Source organism: Podarcis filfolensis (genome assembly GCF_964270895.1).
Source record: "Podarcis filfolensis genome assembly, chromosome: 2".
NCBI lineage: Eukaryota > Metazoa > Chordata > Lepidosauria > Squamata > Lacertidae > Podarcis > Podarcis filfolensis.
The window spans coordinates 41,304,079-41,324,178 of record NC_139605.1 but is presented as its reverse complement, the minus strand read 5'-3'; the positions used below and the strand labels follow the sequence as shown (position 1 = coordinate 41,324,178).

At 44.7% G+C, this 20,100-nt stretch overlaps 1 protein-coding gene across 1 annotated transcript in view; it reads left to right on the top strand.

Annotated features, from left to right (window-relative positions):
* The first annotated feature begins 1,119 nt into the window (after positions 1 to 1,119).
* SLC26A6 (solute carrier family 26 member 6) overlaps positions 1,120 to 20,100 on the top strand; it is a 35,101-nt gene continuing 16,120 nt past the window's right edge. Inside the window, exons 1-9 of the mRNA XM_083603029.1 lie at positions 1,120 to 1,215; positions 8,213 to 8,387; positions 10,372 to 10,511; positions 11,336 to 11,446; positions 12,450 to 12,625; positions 13,187 to 13,351; positions 16,791 to 16,943; positions 18,512 to 18,594; positions 19,533 to 19,680. Coding sequence (XP_083459155.1) covers positions 8,257 to 8,387; positions 10,372 to 10,511; positions 11,336 to 11,446; positions 12,450 to 12,625; positions 13,187 to 13,351; positions 16,791 to 16,943; positions 18,512 to 18,594; positions 19,533 to 19,680 — 1,107 coding nt within the window. The 5' untranslated portion in view covers positions 1,120 to 1,215; positions 8,213 to 8,256. The remainder of the gene's footprint in view (positions 1,216 to 8,212; positions 8,388 to 10,371; positions 10,512 to 11,335; positions 11,447 to 12,449; positions 12,626 to 13,186; positions 13,352 to 16,790; positions 16,944 to 18,511; positions 18,595 to 19,532; positions 19,681 to 20,100) is intronic.

The following is a 20,100-nucleotide window of genomic DNA, read 5'->3' as shown; positions in this document are numbered from 1 at the left end:
CGTGATTGGCTAATTCCGGGATTCTCCTGTAGGCCACTCAGGTTGTGGATTCACTTCCACCTGGAGCTGGATTGGGTGGCTTCTGCGGACCAATCATACTGCTGCATTGTTCTAGGACCAATCAGACTGCTGCATTCTGAATCCTATTGTTCTAGGACCAATCAGACTGCTGCATTTTGGATCCTATTGTTCTAGGACCAATCAGACTGCTGCATTTTGGGTCCTATTCAACTTAGTTCATTACAGTCATAAAAGTTGAAACAAAACTCATCCCACCACCTGATATCCCCACCTCTGCACTGTCAGTAGGTGAGCTTTCATACAGAACTGGGTAACATTTTGGACTTAAACAAAAGCTCTCCTTTTAAATTTTGTAACAATAAATGTTTAAGAACTATTACTGTGTTAGATGCTTTAGGTTTTAATATTTATGTGTTATTACAAGATGGATATGTTCAACAATTCTAACTTGTTAGGACAAAACCTAAACAGAGTCTTGCTTTGTTGCAAACAGGCAATGATCTGGATCAGAAATGGCCACAATTTTATTGATTACAGATATAGGTGGATGTTTGGTGGTTTAGAGCCAGTGTGGTGTAGTGGTTAAGAGCGGTGGACTCGTAATCTGGGGAACCGGGTTCGCTTCCCCGCTCCTCCACATGCAGCTGCTGGGTGACCTTGGGCTAGTCACACTTCTCTGAAGTCTCTCAGCCTCACTCACCTCACAGAGTGTTTGTTGTGGGGGAGGAAGGGAAAGGAGATTGTTAGCCGCTTTGAGACTCCTTAGGGTAGTGATAAAGTGGGATATCAAATCCAAACTCTTCTTCTTCTTCTTCTTCTTCTTTAGGATCAGAGTTTTCCTTCTCCTAGATGGGTTACATTCCCATATTGATGAGCCCCACCTGCCCCTCAATTCATTCTACAGCATGTTCATGTGTCCATTATATCTAGGTTCTCTTCTCGGGTCAGTGAGTCCATCAGCTTGCTCAGCCCATGGCTCAGATCCAGGAAGCCCAAGAGCCGCGCTTATGGCGAACAGAAACCCAGTGACCCAAGACGTAGTGCAGTCAACTTAACTGCAAGGGAGCCAAGGAGGGAGTGGTGTCTCAAAGATCACCGTCAGGTATTAATAGTGAGCAAAGAGGAGCACACAGTTAGAGAGCTGTCCGGCCACAGCACACATTGCCAATCCTGCTGCCTTTTATCACACATCAGGTAAGAGGGTGATTCTTGGGATTCCCTTTCTAGCATTCCCCAGGGAAGGGAAGGAGGAGCTACTGGCATAGACAGAATGGAGTGAGTGTGTGTGAGAGAGAGTGAGAGAGAGATTAGCTGCCATCTGAATGCCACAGCTATGCTGTCCTCCTCACCATACACATAAAATGCAAATTGTGAATATAACTAGTGTGGAAATTTGAAAACCTAGCTTTGGCTGTATACACAGTATCTCTAAAGTATATTTGGAGCACATTTCCCCCCTCAAAGTATTCTGGACACTGTAGTTTACTGTTCACGGTAGTTTCCAATTCCTAGCAACCCTGAACAAACTACAGTGCCCAGGATTCTTTGAAGGAGGTGGAAAATGTGCTTCAAATGTGCTTTATAGGTGCAGTGTTTATATAGCCTTATAGAGGTACACTCAACAGGAAACTGGGATTGGCTGAAGCTGAACACTTGGTGTAAAATCCAGTGAGCATGTTCAGTCCTGCTCATCAGTGGCGTAGTGTGGGGGGTGCAGGGGGGGCCGGCCGCACCGGGCGCAACATCTGGGGGGGCGCGCTCGCACTCGCAGCTCTCTGCCCCCTGCTAAAATCCATGGGTTAGGGGGCGCAAATTACTTGCCTTGCCCCGGGTGCTGACAACCCACACTACGCCACTGCTGCTCATTGATCTGTTGGGGAGGGTTTGCCCCCTTAGTTCTTCCTCTCCCATCTCCTTTTTTTTGGGGGGGGGAGTTGTAATTCTTCAAACCGACTGCTTGAAGTTGCCCATCAGCAGTAAGCGACTGCAAAGCAGACTGAGTGGGCACACAGATCACAGTCTTTATGCTGGGATGAGGTGCATCGGGTTATTATTTAAATTATAGTTCATCTATGTGTGTGTAGTGTTATAGGATGGGGTGTGTGGTTTGAATGATATGTTTTGGTCCCTCCAGACCTGGGATTCTATATCTGTAAGATGGGAATGTGTAATAGAAGGAACTGCTGAAAATGGGCAGACTAGGTTTTTTGTTATGTTAATGGCCCTAACTAAGCATGTTGAGCATCCTTTTTACAAGAGATGGTCCTTCCCACAGGCATCTGGCTGGCCACTGCGAGACCAGGATGCTGGACTAGATGAGCCTTTGGCTTGATCCATCAGGATCTTCTTAGGTACCTAAGGCTAAGTACAGATGTGTTGCCATAGAAACAACTATCCAGTGATGCTTCCATAAGGAGGGGCTAGGTCTTCTTCTTCCTCCCCCACCCTCACATGGCTGGAGGCCAAGTCCAGGACAATAGGCCAGGGCACATCTCTCTTGCCTCAGCTAGGAAGGCACAGAGACCTGACTTGCTCTCTGTGCTGAAACCAAAGCTATAGCTTTGGGAGCCTCCCTGGAAACTTAATGGGGGAGCAAGATCTGTTGGAGAGTTAATGCTGTGAGCTCTTCCACCTTATGCGCAGCCTGCACAGATGTGTAAATAAAACCAATATACCAGTTTTCATTGACCTTCATTCCAAGGAAAGTGCTGGCACCCCGATGTCTCTCGCTACTTAGAGATTGGGGTGCACATAACAATATTACCATATGTAAATTTTATGCAAATTTGTGTCCTTTTATGGAAATGTCTAGGTGGGCTCCTAAAATAATGACTGAATGTGCTCCCTTTCAGCACCCTACTCCCCCCAAAAAATGTTATTTTCCCTAGTAGCCCCATGTCAGTATTTGTAGACAAATAAAAAAAATCTATGGTATAAATATAAACTTGCCAGATGAATTGTGACGGCTGACCACAACTACTTCTGTGAATTGTGATTTGATCCAGATGGCTGAGAATTCTATTACGTTTGGTGACCAAAAGACCTGCAGGCTTAACAGCAATGTAAGCCTATCTCATGTTGGCTTGAGCTTGGGGAATTGGAAGCTAAGGATGATGTTATTATCTCCTACCAATAGGGAACCTATGTAAGGACTCTATATGGGCTCTTGGATACCCCATAAGGGAAAAGGGCATATTTTTATTTACAACACCTTCCATGCACCCACAAGTTCCTGTGGTCTTTGGGGTCCAAATCCAAATGGGGAAGTTGGGGTGCCTGAGACCACCAAAGATTCCCCATGTTGTCCTGGTCCTATACTGCATTTTGTGGTATCGGAACCAGTGGCGTAGCGTGGGGGGTGCAGGGGGGCCGGCCGCACCGGGCGCAACATCTGGGGTTAGGGCAAATCCACGGGTTAGGGGGCGCAAATCCACGGGTTAGGGGGCGCAAATTACTTGCCTTGCCCCGGGTGCTGACAACCCACGCTACGCCACTGATCGGAACCTTTCGCTGTTGTCAGAGGAATCCTCCAGTGTACGGTAATTTTTTTGCTACATTTATCAGGACCAAACTAGGTATGGGGTCAAATACTCCTTTGCATCAGAGGGCTTGTCCACACTTCTGCTTGTCCCATGCCTTAAAAGCACAGGGATGAGCAGTTTTCCCCTTTCCCCACTCCTTTCCCAGGGAAAACCTGCTCTTTAGCGATAAATTAGAACAATCATCAATCTGAAGGAAACCCAAATTGCCATTTTTTCCCCCGGCTGAGCACTGAAGAGCAGTTTCCCCAGGGGAAAGCAGTATGAAAAGAGGAAGTGTGGATAAGGCCTAATCTGCATGTTTTTAAAAGGGGAATATCTTCCTTTGAGGGTGCTAATAATTAACAGGCTCAGAGCAGACACAAGGAGGGGATTTAGCCCCTTTCTCCACTGCTGGGCTCTTAAGAAAATCCCTCTTCTGAAGCTGATATTTGCAATGGGAGTAAATCACCGAATCTCATTCATTACCAGTCTCCTCCCTCCCACTCTAGCTGGTGCTTTTTTCATTATTCAGACCCTGCACATGGGATGGAAAGATGTATCTAATGTGCCCTGCAGTTTCTCCTTGTAATAGTATCTAGTGGGGAGTCATCAGACATATCCTTGTGCGCCTGCCTTTATGCAGTGCAGTTCCACTTGCCTGTGTCCTCAAGTGCCCAGGGAGGTTTCCAAAATGGCTAATGCCTGCAGTCCAGAGTCTAACTTTAGGGCATTTCAAGTTATACCTTTTCACTTCCTCTTTCAGTCAACACCTAGAACTGTCCTTAAATGGCATCTAGTTGGCCAGGGAGGCATGTCCTTAATTGCATCCTCTTGAGGAGAAAATAAAATCTTAGTTAATGCCACCTTTATACCGAATTATAGAGCTCAGCTTGGAGGGACAAGGAGCTGTTAGAGAGAGGGGGCAGGGGCAAGCTAGGGCATTAACTGAGATCATTTTCTCATGAGTTTCTCTGCAAGGTAGTACAATGGCCATATGGCTGACTTGGTTTAATTTTTTGTTTTGCTTTGGTTTACTCCCAATGAAACAGATAGGCTGCAGGGCCTTCTCAGTAGTGGCACCTGCCCTCCCTTCACATGTGAAGGAAATAAGCAGCTATCCTATCTTTAAAAGACATCTGAAGGCAGCCCTATTTAGGGAAGTTTTTAATAGTTAATGCTGTATTGTTTTTAACACTTGATTGGGAGCTGCCCAGAGTGGCTGGGGAAACTCAGCCAGATGGACGGGGTATAAATATATTATTATTATTATTATTATTATTATTATTATTATTATTATTATTATTATCTGAAGGCAGCCCTTTTTAGGGAAGTTTTTAATGTTTGATGTTTTATCGTGTTTTTAATATTCTGTTGGGAGCCACCCAGAGTGGCTGGGGAAACCCATCCAGATGGGCAGAATATAAATATGTTGTTGTTGATGATGATGATGATGATGTTATTCACACCATACATCTAAAGCACATTTCCTCTTGAAAAGGAGTTCCCAGGACTCTTAGGGAGAGGTGCTTTAAATGTATGGTGTGTACACAGCCCTAGGATCACTACTAAGTCTCATTACAAACAATCATTTCACAACACTTTTACGAGCAATAAAAATTTCGGCATAACAAGTCATATATGCTATCAGAGTCTTCTTAAGTTATAACACTGTTAAATCATAAAACTAGCCCATATGCCGCAAGATGAAGGTGTTAGCTTCTGTGCACTGATCTGAGTCCCACAATTAACAGAGTACCCTTATGAATTCTCCAGAGTGCGAGGAAAAAGCAGTCTCTTAAAAAGACAACTCTAGTGTCAAATCTTCCACTCTTAAGAGAGCCCGATTCCTTTGTAAATATAAACAATGCTTTTAAAATATGCATTCAATTTCATATTGGAAATGTGCATCGTCATTTTATAGTTCCCATAAAGTAAACCTCAGATGGTTATAGATATTCAGCAGGGCAGGCTGTTCCAAGTCAGCCTATGCATGAAATGATAAAGGCATATAACAAGTTACTGAACTTTGTGCTGTTAATTAAAAACATTATAAAAAATGTGCACGGCAGGGAATACTATTTGTACTCACAAACTGGAGAGCCATAAATATGTTCTTAGCTGTGCTGTACCTAAAGAACTGCACAACAGTTCTGAAGAGAAAACAACACCTCAGCCTCTTACATAGAAGTACATAAGAAACTGCCCTATACTGAGGCAAACCATTCATCCATCTAGGTCAGTATTGTCTACACTGACTGGTAGCAGGTCTCTGGGTTTCTGACCCTAACTCTACCTGGAGATGCCAGGATTTGAACCTGGGACCTGATCTTCTGCCATTGAGCTACAGCCCTTCTCCTACAGCAGCACCATCTTCATCTTCTGAAGATACTTGACTTTGTATATGTATTGGATTTAAAACTGTTTTCATATATATAATTGGTTGTATATGTTTTATTCCTTCAGATGTTTTGTACAATATGGTTAAAACAAGGGTGGGCTTTGCTGCCACAGACTTACCATCCAAACACTGAGTGCCCACACAGCAAATGTATATGAATGAATTAATATAATTGATATAACAGTAGGCAACTAGGCATTCTAGATGCCTGATGTTTGGCCATTGCTGCCAGCCTATGATCTTTCTGGGGGCCGGGGGCCTTAAATCTGCCCAGAGGAAGACTTCCACTTTGTTCTGGCATGGGGAACTTCTTTGACTATGGATCCCATAAGCCCAAGCCAGCATGGCCAATGATCTGGTTGATGAGAGTTGTGGTTCAGCAACATCTGGAGGGCCACAGTTTCCCCAGTCCTTTCCCTTCCCTCCTCAAACTTCCTTTGCTGCTTCCTCCCTTAACACTTGCGCTGAACTATATGGGGTCATGTACCTGCTCTGTTTCGCGAGCATGCCAGCTCAGGAAATGGTCAGGCCTTCAGTAGCCTTCAGACATCCAATAACTGGTTATCAAATCAAATCAAATCAAATACCTTTTTTTAAAAAAGATGATCTTTATTGAATTTTTAGTTACATACTATACATACACATACATTATGTTTCACATTTGTTCTTGCTCTCCCAAGCGAACCTTCCTCCTTCCGGCATTTTTATGTCGTCTTTAACTTTTCGCATTGTCTTTGTCCATTTTATATATAATTGTTATTCAATTTTTTTAAAAATAATATTTATTAAAGGTTTAAAGATTACAGAAAAAAGAAGAAAGAAAAAATGAAAAGTTAAACAAAACAAATCAATACCTTACAATGCATAGAAAAAAACAAAAAATAATATAGCAAAACAAAAACAAAAACAAAAACAATTAAAAGCACATCCAATATTTCCATATCTTTGTCTTTCATTTACTTGTTTCATCGACCTCCTCACACCTCCCTTTTTTGTATTCTAATTCAATTAGCTATTTCAGCAAATCCTTCCCATCTTTCTCAGTTTTTGTTCTATAATTTATCTTAACACAATCTAACCTTAAATTTTCCACTTTGGCCTATTAACAATCTATTTTTACTTAATTCTTTATAACATTTCTGCTAAAGCCATATAACTTCATTCCAGCATCCTTCTAACATTCATTAATTTTGCAGTATTTCTGTAAATAAACTTTTTCCAATCTTCTTCCACCGACTCTTCTCCCTGGTCTCGGATTCTGCCAGTCATTTCCGCCAGTTCCGTGTAGTCCATCAACTTCATCTGCCATTCTTCCCGGGTGGGTAGATCTTGTGTCTTCCAATGCTTTGCGATAAGTATTCTTGCTGCTGTTGTAGCATACATATGTTATTAAATTTTTCCATAAAATGTCTGTAAACAAATAAATCTTTCTGTATATAAAATTATTGTTGTCTGTCTATATTCATTTACAAACATTTTTGGATAATAATATCAAAATGAATTAAAAATGTATATTAGGACTATTGTTGAACAATATTTGCAAATCAAATACCTTTATTGGCATCACAGTATAAAGCATTTCAGGTCACAGGGATAATTAAAAGGACAAGGGTGAAGCTGTCAAGGGTCCTAAGGTCACACTGTGATCGTGTGCACTTAGATATTCTGCTTCACCCTGTCTGTTCCCCGAAAGGATGGTTCATTGGGAACCCTTTCAGGTAAAATTGTGACTAAAAAGGAAGCCGCTAAAACAGTAATATATTTGTCCCGATCTGCCAGGGGAAACCTCATTTGACTTCTCGGAGTTATAGGCCAGATGTCCAACATTTTGCTCAGCATCAGATAACTGGTTATTATCTTTATTTTAAAGAGGTTGTGTTATTTCATTCTTGCATGACATGAGTTGCCCACAATTTCATATAACGGGAACCTCTATATTCCGTTTATGTTGTTCGTGAATTAGATGACCCTTGGGTCCCTTCCAAACTCTACAATTCTATGGTTCTACAATTCCTGTCATCCTGACCATTGACCATGGAGCCTTTGGGTATTAAAGGCCCAAGTGTTGTGGCACTCTAGGTGAAACAGCCCAGTGCCGTCACCACCACAGATGGGCCACAGGTTCCACATCCTTGGCCTATACTGTATTTATTTTAAATGCTCTATTCCCAGGCCCATTTAAAAGAAAATGTGTGGCAGAATCCAAGGTTGCAAAGTTCTCAGAGTGGCAGGTGGTCTTAATGGCCCTCTTGCTTCCTTCCCCTCTTCCTAGCCTCAGAGTGAGTCCATAAGGCAGGTGACATTATTGCCAAGGAGATGAAAGAAAACGAAGTGTCGTGCCGCTCCAGGGCCGAGCATCATACATTGACTGAGGCTGAACTAGAGACGATTGGCCTGAGAAATGAGGCTCCTTCAACCTCTCTCTCTACCAAGATCCAGAAGATAAGGTATGATGTTTCTATAGCTCACTAAAGGGACTTTTTGGGAAGGCTGTAGAGCACCTTGTGGAACTTGCAAGCCCTGAATTTGTATACATACCAGTACATTTAAAGCACATGACTTCCCCCAAAGAATTATGGGAACAGTAGTTCAGCCTAACAGAGCTGAACCAAACACTACAGTTCCCAGGATTCTTTGGGTTAAGTTGTGTGCTTTAAATGTATGGGATCTACACAGCCTGAAAAGAAGAATGACTTGACTAGAAACCAGGAGGACCATAGACCAGTGCTCCAGTCACTTCCATTGGTTTATCCTTCTTGCTCTTTCTACTTCTGATGCCTGTGTGACAATATGTGACCAAAAAAAATGTGTGCTGTTGCTTATAGAGCCAAAAATGCCACCATCACACAAAAAGGAGTTATTTGGGGATTACCCAAGGTTTACTAAAAGCTTTTTAAAAGAAAAGGCCTTAAGGGGCAGGAAACCACCCAGAGGGCTAATGACAGCTAAGTATAGTGGTTGCAGAACGCTGACTGTTGGGTGGGGGAAATAGATTGAAAACTCGGTGGAGGGGGTATGGAATAGAGCATCATGGAGGAGGGTATGACTGGCTGGCTGGCTGGCTGGCTGGCTGGCTGGCTGACACAATGAACAACAGCACTCCATGCTGCAACATTTTGTCATGGATCCCACTAGTCTCCCTTAAAAGAAAAAAAACCTCAATGCATGTTCTTGTCACAGAGAACATGCATCAGACAAGATATTGCCCTTCTAATGTCATTCCACTTAGGGCTGCAGTGAATGTGTGGTGCTGGTAGTGGAGGGCATTGCATGTTCCCTTTGTAAAAATAAACCTTCTTTCCCATGGAATAACGGCATTTTGCGAGAAGGGGCTTTAGACGGACCCTGTCCTTGATATGCAAGTTTTCCTTATGCAAGGACTTTTCCCATGGACAAAGATGTGAGACTCTCTTCTGCAGTCACAAGTGATACAGATCTCAAAGGACTATATTATGTGCATATGAACTGTACCTTTGAAGTGGCTCACAGTCATGTACACCAACCCTGAAAATGGAGGGTGCTGCGCGCTTTTGCTTCTACCACTTTAAATATTTTAATCTTTGGGTTGTAGCCAGTTCCTTCCACCAATTACCAGTCAGAAGGCCTGTGGGAGGGCTTCAAGTCCGGAGCCTCCCCTCCCAAGCCCTGCTGAACTCCTGGCCAAGTCCCTGAACCGAAAGGGGCAGGAAGAGCTAGAGACTGTGCTTTGCACATGAGTAGTTTAGCGGTGGGCGGGGCAATCCCACCTCCTTCATTGCCTCCTTTAGCCTCCACATCTGCCCAAATGTTACAGATGTGGAATTTGGTCCCTTCTGTCTCTGAAGGAGATGCCTGCCGGCTAACAGTCATTGTCAGACGCTGGTGGTGGTTGCTTGTGAGTAACCAGGCAGGACTCCGACCTGTCTTTTACAGGTTTATTGGTGCAAACTATTTACAGTGCAGAACCACAGAGTTCATGTCCATCTTAGTCACTTGCAGATTCCAGGAGTGGCCCCTTCTGGTTTCTCTCCCAACGTAAGAACTTAGACACCCCAAATCTCCACCTCCCCTCCTTACATTTCACCTGTCTGCGCAAGCTGGGCAACGGAAACGGCGCGTCTGCCTTCTGGCCAGCCGGGCTAGATGAGGTGCTTGGGCTCTCAGTATCATCTCCGAGCCCTCTCCTCGCTTGGCTGGCCCCTTCTGCCTCTGCTCCACTGGAGGTGTGGTTTTCCCTACCACTGGAGAAGAGTCAGAGGCTCTCTGTATCCCCCTGCCTCCCTCCCCTGTTCCAATGGCAGTTCCCTGACAGTCATGTTCTTGCAAGAAGAGGCATGCCCAAGATAGAACGGGGTATTTTTGACCTCCCAGTTCTTCCATTGCTGGGCCACAGTGCAATTTGAAGACCAAACTTCCCTCTCAGACATGCCTTTTTGCACTTTTCCCTCACAGATGCTCAGGTCCGACTGCAAAGTCCTTGCTGTTCAAGTTCTTCCCCATCCTAAAATGGCTACCGCGGTACCCAGTCAAGGATTGGCTGCTAGGGGACATCATCTCAGGATTCAGTGTAGGAATCATGCATCTCCCTCAGGGTAAGCTTTCGGGGAGCCAGTCCTCAACCCTTGTACCTCACAAGGCCATTGATGACAGCCCTGACTGTCATCCATTTCTTCCCCTGTTCTTGGAGAGCAAAGAGCCTCCATGGGGTTTGGTGGCCCTTCTGTGCTTCAGTCTTAAGTGGACAGGTCCTTGTCTGTGTACCTGGCGTGGGTGTGCCATTGACACCAGATTTTCAAGAGACCATGTCTTTCTGCTATATTGTGCTGAACTTTCACAAACATTGGAAGAGCTGCTGGATACCAAAACACAACTGGACAGGGAACCCAAATGAAAACATGTTTCTGATTTAAGTTACCGTTGGAAATACAGCCTTGAGGACCTCGGGGAAAACAAAGCTTTGGCTAAAAAAGCTAGATGAGGAGAAGGGGATGTACGTGAAGGGTGCAGTCTGGAATTTCTGAGGCAGACTCGTATTTATCAACCTTGTTGCATTTCTATTCCACCTTTTTCTCCAAGGTGGCATGTCTGGGTCCCACCCCTCATTTAAACCCCACCACAATCTTGTGAGGTAGGTCTGGGTGTGGGTCAGCGACCGGCCCAACACCACCCAGTGAGCTTTGTGGCTGAATGGGGGTTTGAAACCTGCTTCTCCCAGACTCCTAGTCTGACACTGTAACCACTAAACCATGCTGGGAAATAGCAGGAGGCCGTGTAAGTTGCCTGCATACATAGGCTTGGTGTGTGGATAAAACTACAGCACGTCTGAGTGGGGTGCCTAGGATACAATGGAGCCTGTGTTCTAAGCAAAGGTACCAAGCAGTGGCTGCGTATTAACACCCGCCTTTATTTTGCCTAGGTTTGGCCTATGCGCTTCTAGCAGGGCTGCCTCCCGTCATCGGCTTGTATTCCGCCTTCTATCCCGTCCTGCTGTATTTCTTCTTTGGGACCTCCAGGCACATCTCTGTGGGTGAGCAGGGGATGCTGGGAGAAGAGGCCTTCTGGGATCTGCGTAGGAGTTCAGTTTTTATTGAAAGTTTTAGATCACAATAAAAGCAAAGCAGAGAGGGAAAACAGAAAAGGGAAAGCGTAAAAAAAAAGGAGTAAGAAGAAGAAGATGGAAGAGAATAGGAAAATATAGGAAAATACAAAACCCTCTATCTAGGTTATAGCTTTACTCTTCATCCACACCAAAGGAGGTAAGCCATCCCTACATCTCACCTGGGGGCTTCCTCCTCTTCCCCAGCCTCCTAACTTGGGAGATCCTCTCTGCCCTGCCTCTCATCTTCCATCCATCACAGAACATAAATATAGATAAGAGTTAACGAAAAAGAACAGAGTTTAAAAATCATAGCGGAAAAAAGATTTTTAAAAGAGATAAGAAGAGAATTTTTTTAAAAGGAAATAATGACTTCTGATTTTCCACTTGGCAGTTTTGTATACGCATCTTCAAATTAATTTAAGTTGGCATAATTGCCGCTTGCCCTGCTTCACAAGACCCATTTGCTATCTCGAACCAGGTGACTGGTGAGGTGTAAGGGGACAAGCCCTCTTTGTTCAAAAAGGGCCTTCTCGGTAGTGGCACCTGCCCTGTGGAACACCCTCCCATCAGATGTCAAGGAAATAAACAACTATTTGACTTTTAGAAGACATCTGAAGGCAGCCCTGTTTTGGGAAGTTTTTAATGTTTGATGGTTTATCGCATTATTATTATTATTATTATTATTATTATTATTATTATTATTCTGTTATCATCATCATCAAAATACCCTTAAAGGCAGGAAGCTGGGATCTTCTTCCTCTGGCCCAAATTGTGATCCTTTGGCACCCAATGTAAATCCTGCTATCTTGGTGATGTGGATGGATAAGCAAAGCCAACTGAGCTTGTGACAAAAGAGGACTGGATTCTTGTGGGATGCAAGGTTAGACAGGTAGCTGATCTCTTGGCCCAAGCCTCTGTCTCCTCCTCACAGGCCCATTTGCTATCATCTCTGTGATGATCGGGAGTGTGACAGATTCACTGGAACCAAGCGAAAAGTACATGGAGGCGGTTAATGGTACGAATGTCACCATTGTCAATGAGACTCTGAGGGACGCTGCCAGAGTGGAACTGGTGGGTGCACTCGCCTTCTTGGTTGGCATATTTCAGGTGAGTGGTGGGACCCAAAAGTGTGCATGTTCTCTCTCAGCAATAACAAAGGAGGCAGGAATGAATGAATCTGTCAATTATGTCTCAGTTCATCATTTTTACAGCCTTAAGCTCAGTCCAGCCCATTTCCCCATTAGATTGTGATTATTGTAAATATATTTTATAAGTTCACACACAAGGTTGTGTACATTTCCATGCATATTTCTTCTAATATGTTTGGTTTTGCTTGTAATTTCCCCTTATATAATGCACTTTTTTTAGTCTAGCAACCTCAGAGGGCTCGTTGTCTACCCCTGTTCTAAAGTCTCAGGTTTTTCTCCGGCAACCTGACAGGCTTTTAAATAAGTCTTTATGTTCGGCCCCATCTCACAGGGACAGAACTGGTTGATCTTATGTTCTGTATTCTGTCCTGGGTCTCTGGCAAGTCCCAGCAGGCCTCATAGCAAGATACCTCAGCAATACACCCTCAGATCTACTGTGTCCCACAGGGAGATTTCTGGAAGGGAGTTGTGTGTGAGAGACAACATGAGGATGTTATTCCCCCTGCTTTCTTTTTTTTAGATTGCCCTTGGTCTGCTTCAGTTTGGGTTTGTGGCCACCTACCTTTCGGAGCCCTTGGTGCGGGGCTACACCACAGCGGCCTCTATCCAAGTGCTGATCTCCCAGCTGAAGTACGTCTTTGGGGTGACTGTGAAGGAGTATGCAGGGCCATTGTCAATAATCTATGTAAGTACAGTTGGGCTCGGGAAAGAGCAGGTTTAGGCTAGAGAGGAGTCGGTGGAGGAGTTTGAAATCTTTTGGAGCTGGAAGCTATCTTAGCAATATGCTAGATGTAAAGTCAACATTGTTGTTGTTTAGTCATTTAGTTGTGTCCGACTCTTCGTGACCCCATGGACCAGAGCACGTCTTCCACTGCCTCCCGCAGTTTGGTCAAACTCATGCTGGTAGCTTCGAGAACACTGTCCAACCATCTCGTCCTCTGTCGTCCCCTTCTCCTTGTGCCCTCAATCTTTCCCAACATCAAGGTCTTTTCCAGGGAATCTTCTCTTCTCTTGAGGTGGCCAAAGTATTGTAGCCTCAGCTTCACGATCTGTCCTTCCAGTGAGCACTCAGGGCTGATTTCCTTAAGAATGGAGAAGTTTGCTCTTCTTGCAGTCCATGGGACTCTCAGGAGTCTCCTCCAGCACCATAATTCAAAAGCATCAATTCTTTGGCGATCAGCCTTCTTTATGGTCCAGCTCTCACTTCCATACATCAAGTCAACATTACGGAGGCTATTAATATGCATGTTTGTTTGTTGTTGTTTGTTGGGCAGGTTTACCAAACAGCAGCCAGACTGTAGCATGTAGAAAAGGAGAGTTAAACCCTCCTCCCCATTTGCTGTGAGGTCCAAACAATAATAGTCTCCAGTGCTTTTTTTCTGGGGGGGGACGCAAGGGTATGCATACTCCTAAACATTTTGTGAATCTTTGTACTTTTGTTCATTTACTATATTTATTTTTCCCAATTTGAACTATAAAATGGTGATTTTCTTGAGTCAAAATGAGAGTACCCCTAAACATATTTTTTTTTAGGAAAAAAAGCACTGATCGTCTCCCTGAGGCTGCTACTTGCATTGGGAGGGAAACCCCCAAGGGTACCACTGACTCCTGCCCTTTCTTAACCACGTTCCACATGACATTGTTATACATGCTTGTTCCTCTAGCTTCTGCGAATGACCTCATCCTCTCATGCCACAGAGAGGTTCAGAAAACACAATCCAAACCCCTGGAAGCCACACGAGGGAAGGCAGTGGCCTCCTCCTGATGCTGCAGGGCTGCGTTTGCTGGGACAAGGATGGAGCAGGGTGAGGGAGGGTGAGATCAGGAGAGCAGCAGGTTGGCCTCCCCTGCCCTGGAGCTACCCCAACCTCAGAGCCACCTTGCTCTGCCCATCCCATCATGGCAAGCGCAGTGCCACAGCTTCCAAGACGATGCCAGTGCCTTCCCTTGTGTGGCTTCCAGGGATTCGGATGTTTCCAGTGTTTTCTGAATCACTAGGTATGTCTGGCAGGTGTAATAAATCCCAGTATAAAGATCCCATGCTATTTTAAGCATACACAAATCCATACATGCCAAATGCACCTGTTTCCCATTTTCTGGTACTCAGCTTTGGTAAATCACTACCCCAGTTATATCTCTGCTTTGCCTCTTTTAGGAGGATTTCGGATGCTTTATGTAATGGGAATTGGGGTTGCTTGTGCGTAAATTCCAAACTGCTCCCAGCTGTTGGGGTAGCTAAACCTTTCCCTGATTTGACAGCCCTTACAAGGCGACTGTCTCAGTCACTGGCAGAATCCGTCAGTGGGCGTTCCCTAAACTTCTTCCAACATAAAAGCTGTTTGACGCCAAGTCTCCTCCTAGCCTCTCTGCGCGGAAGTCTCCTGCGCAGAGTGGGCGTGGCCAGCGGAGGTCCTGGGCTCTCCCCGCTGGACCCTGGAGCCCTCTCTCCGAAGACCTTCCCTCCTCCCCTTCTTTCCTGGTGTCACGCTTATTTCCTTCCCCAATGGAAGTATTCTCCCTCTCCCTGCTGGTCCCTTCTCCTGCATCATCGGAGAGCCTTACCTCCGCTCTGAGCTCCGATGTCAGTTCCCTGACACTTTATTTTATTTTACTTTTTGAAAACGTTATTGGTGTGAGCATGCCTACTGTAGAAGAACTCTCCCCACCCCACCATCACCACCAGCTCCCCATAACTCCCTATAAAGACTGTAAATGTTTCTGAAAACATTTGTGGCGCAGTGGTTCTATAAAAAGCACACTTAGATTCACTGTGAGGTTAAAAATTCTTAAGCCTTGAAGGAAGGAAGCTGTTGTGGTCTGTTTACTAATAAACAGCTTTGCTTCCATAGTCAGGGCAGGACAGCCTATTTCTGAGAAAATGAATACAACAGTCAGAGAAGAACCGAGGAAGGTCAGAGAGGGGTCAGACAGAGAGGGCTCCTCCACAATTCTGCTTGTCCAGCACCCAGAAAGTTCAGGTCCAAGCAATTTTCCCCTTGTCCTGAGCTTCCTTGGCACTGGTCTGAGCAGTTTTGCTTTGCCCCACAGCTTTCCCCTGAGAAACATGATCTTTACTGCTGAATCGAAACAAATGGCAATCTATGGATTGGTCTGATTCAGCAGTAAACCGCAGGTTTTCTTGGGGGGAAGTGGCAGTAGGGAGGTGAGGTGTGGACAAGGCCTTGGTATCGGAATGGGGGTAAAACATGAAACATCCCTATTTTCTCCTGCAGAATGTTGATGCTGTCAGCAGGTTACCACTGACAATGGTTGCAAAGTGTGCCCACAGCAGAGAAAGTCTCATGGAAACGTAATTTACAGCAAAGATCAACTGGGGATTGAGGAGAATCACTTCACTTTAAGGGACAAGTGTCGGCTCCTTCAGTGGCGTAGCGTGGGTTGTCAGCACCCGGGGCAAGGCAAGTAATTTGCGCCCCCTAACCCGTGGATTTTAGCACTCGAGTCTCTTCCACTAGAGAGCTGCGAGTGCGAGCGCCCCCCCCAGATGTTGCGCCCAGTGCGGCCGGCCCCCCCTGCACCCCCCACGCTACGCCACTGGGCTCCTTTGTTTTCTTTTGTCTGCAGTCCTTTAATACTCCTCCTTTCTGCCCCAATGGACCCACAGCAAGGCATATAAAAGATTTTGGAATACTAAAACTGTTCCTCTGGTGGCTTTTATGCATGCCACGCTACGAAGAATAACTGCCATTGATCGCAGGCGTGGCTCTTTTTATTGCTGTTGCTTGGTGTTTTTCCTTGCAAATATATCTTTTTATTCTTTAAAGATGGGATCTAAACAATAAACAATTATTCAAATCAATTGAAATATAAGGAGGACAAACCAAGAAAGCAGCATAAAAAATGGAAACCCCCACAATAAAAGAGATCAGCATGTGTGTATCAAAGGAGGGTCATTAAAATTCCAGGGGTCTTGACACTAAGCCATGGTTTGAGGCACAGCAGAAATGGTGGTATCTTTAAGAAATATGGTTTGTTTACACATATTTATCCCCGAGTTTAGGTAAAGGGAGTGCAGAACATTACACTGCATTGGGGTCTCTGGTTGTTCCTCTCATGTTTCCTCCTTTCACAATTACTTCCCCTGCTTTGTGCCTCCCCTGCAGACCTTTTTGGAAGTTTGCTCAAAATTGCCAAATACCAATGTGGGCACCTTGGTCACTTCTCTGGTCGCCATGGTTTCGATCCTGCTTGTGAAGCTGCTCAATGACAAAATTGGCAAGAAGCTTCCGATCCCAATCCCCATCGAGCTTCTCACGGTAATTTATTCTCTGTATTTCTAGGATTTCTACCCTGTCCCTCTTTTTTTTAGAAAAATAAAAATAGCGTGGTGGGCTCACAAACAGTAAATTAGCAAGAAACAACATTGTAGTAGCTATTAAATAATCCTTAGAACTTTCCGGAAAAATGAATGGGATTTATTTAATCATGTTTAACAATTATAAGGAAGACTAGCAAACTAAAACAACAAAATGGCAGGAGCTAAGTTCTTATTAAAAAGCAGTATTTTAATAAGGACCACTGAAATGAAAGCACTTTTTGCTGCTTAGCCAGAAGTGAGTAACAAAAGGGCCAGGCATATCTCTCTTCGGAGGTGGCTCTAGGTTTGGGGGCTGCAACCGAAAAGGCTGTGTCTGAAGTAGCTGCACCTAACCTGGTGCCATCCAGATGTTTTGGACTACAACTCCCAACAGCCTCAGCCTGCTGATGAGAGTGGGAGTCCAAAACATCTGGAGGGTACCAGGTTTTGGGGGGTCCAAAGCGCCTACCTGCTCTGCATCCAGCGGTTGAGCAACCCAGGGAATCATCTGTAATGGAAGATGACAACCTGAAAGCCATGCTACTGGACCTTCACTTTTAACATGGAGTTCTTCTCTGGAATTGACTCTGCAGTGCTTTCTCTCCTTTATATAGCACAGTCCAGGTTAGTTAAATGGGCAAAATTGTCTTGATCTCCCCCATATTTTGGGAGGCTCTACTCAGTAGTTTTGATTGTGTTTGCATAGCCAGCAATTATCCATTATGGAAAGTCAAGGCAGACTAGTCTAGTCTGGATCAGTTTCATTCTACAAACATGGGTGCAGCTGGAGGGGGCAGGGGGGCAGCTGCCCCCCTTGATCAAGTAAAACAATAGAAATACTTAACTAACTAACTGACCAACCAACTAATCTGGCCCCCTTAACAAAAGTCCTGCCTCCCCTAACAAATAGGCTACAAACATTTAGCTTTCACTAGACCAGAGCATCCCATCTACCCCTGAGTGGGAATTGCTCGTATTTACTCATGGATCTGCCAATAGGAGTTGACTTGTGACCTTTGGATATCAGAAACGAGAAGCAGAAGAGGTGACAGTTCTTAAGATCATTCATATTTGTACAAAACCAGAATACTGCACAGGCAAATCACACTGGCCTTATATATACAGTATATACATATATTTCTTCTGATTCCTCACATTTGCACAAACTCAGAAAAATGCACAGGCAGATTTACCACTGCCCGACTGTGATTTTGCACACTTATTGGGTGGGGATTTTTTTTTTAAAGGCATGCACACAGCTACCTGCACAAATGTCCTGTTGGTCTCTACTAGGCATAATAGAATCAACAAATTAGAAGGCAAGGACAAACACAAAAGGGAATGGCTACCATCATGAATGAGAAAGATCAAAGTTGATCCTTTGAATCCTTTGATTTGAATTTGAATTCAAATGCATGTGAGTGTGGACTACTCTGGTCGAATCTGAATGGGGGGAAAGTGGATGAACATAGAAACAATGCTCAGATGTGGCCAAGTCCTTCCTCTCACCCTGCCACCTGTTTTCAGATTATTATATCCACAGTGATCTCCTACTTTGCCAAGCTGAATGACAATTTTGGGATTAGCATCGTGGGTGAAATCCCCAGCGGGTGAGTCACTCTGGCTGCTTCCCATAACCACCTTAGGACATGCAATTTTTCTCTTCCTGGGTGTTGATGGGGAGATGAAGTTCTCTTGCTAGCTCTGCTGTTTTCAGAAGTTTAGGTGGTAGTGTCCTGGGAGAGGGAATTTGGAGTCTCTCCTAACAGAGAGATGCATCTTCACTTTATAGCTACAATTGATTGTTAAAGATGCACCTGTTTTCCCTGGCCTTTGACAGCTGGAAAATATTTTTTAGACCTACTCCAATACTGTAATTTATGGTGCTATCGTTTTAAATATTTGTTGGCTTTCTTGTTTGTTTTAAGAGGATATTAATTTTGTAACCCACTCTGGGACCTCATGGTGAAAATGTATATTAAGGGTTCATCCAGACTTTCACTTGATCATGTTGTGCACTGGTTAATTTATCTGGGTCGGAGAGCTTGCAAAAAGCTGTTATTACCCATTTTGGCTCACATAGTTTGAAATCAAACCATGCAGGCACAGACATGGGCCTCAAAGTGCCTTGGAAGGGGCTTCACAAGAGGTGACAATTGGCAGGTCTTGTGAAGCCCTGTGCAATGGGCTTTGCAGGCACTACCAATCAACTGATCAGTGGTACCTTCAAAACACAATTTGGCTGAGCTAAACGTTTTCTTGCCCCACTCCTGACGCCAAATATATGACATTAGATGCAAGGGTATGGCTTGGCCAAAATGACCTCTCGGGCCAGATGGGGGAGGCCTGTTAGCCCATGATGCAGAGGTTCCTCACCCCTGGGCCCCAGGAAACTAAACTGAGCTCCCTTTCCTGCCCCCTCAACCCACACCCATCTCCAGGTAGAGAAGAACTGCTCAGGGAGGCATTAAGCTTTTCCTCACTCACCTTGCCTTGTGTTGTCTGTGGACCAGAAGTGCCTCACTGCATCTGTGTTTCCTTATTGCAGGATGAGACCCCCTCAGGCCCCCAAAGTACACTATTTTGAGAAGGTGGTAGGAAATGCCTTTGCCATCGCAATGGTTAGCTACGTTATTGCTATCTCGCTCGGCAAGATCTTTGCTCTCAAGCATGGCTACAAAGTGGACAGCAACCAGGTAAGGAGGCTCTGGCCGTTATCTGGCTCCCTGGTTTTCATTACTTTCACCTTTACCCTGTCGCTGCTTTGTGTTCTCTGCCTTTGCTTCTGTTATGTTTTTCCTGGAGAGGGGTGGAGGAAGCGGGCACTGTAGAGCTGTGAAGAACGGTGAGAGCGCTTCAGGAGAACCTTTTTCCTGAGGGTTTGCTGGGTATAGGTGTTGCTTCACATGTGGCTTATCTTGCATTTTCAGGATATGGTTATCAGGAATTCATGACTAAGGTAATAAGCTGAAACTGATTTATGACCAGCATTCTGCTGAGTCAGTATGAGTCAGTACAACTGATAAGTTCAGCCAGTGAAGTAATGCGGTTTTGAGCGATTGGATCATTGGACTTCCCTTTGTGTTGGCTAGGATTATTGCATTACTTACTTGCAT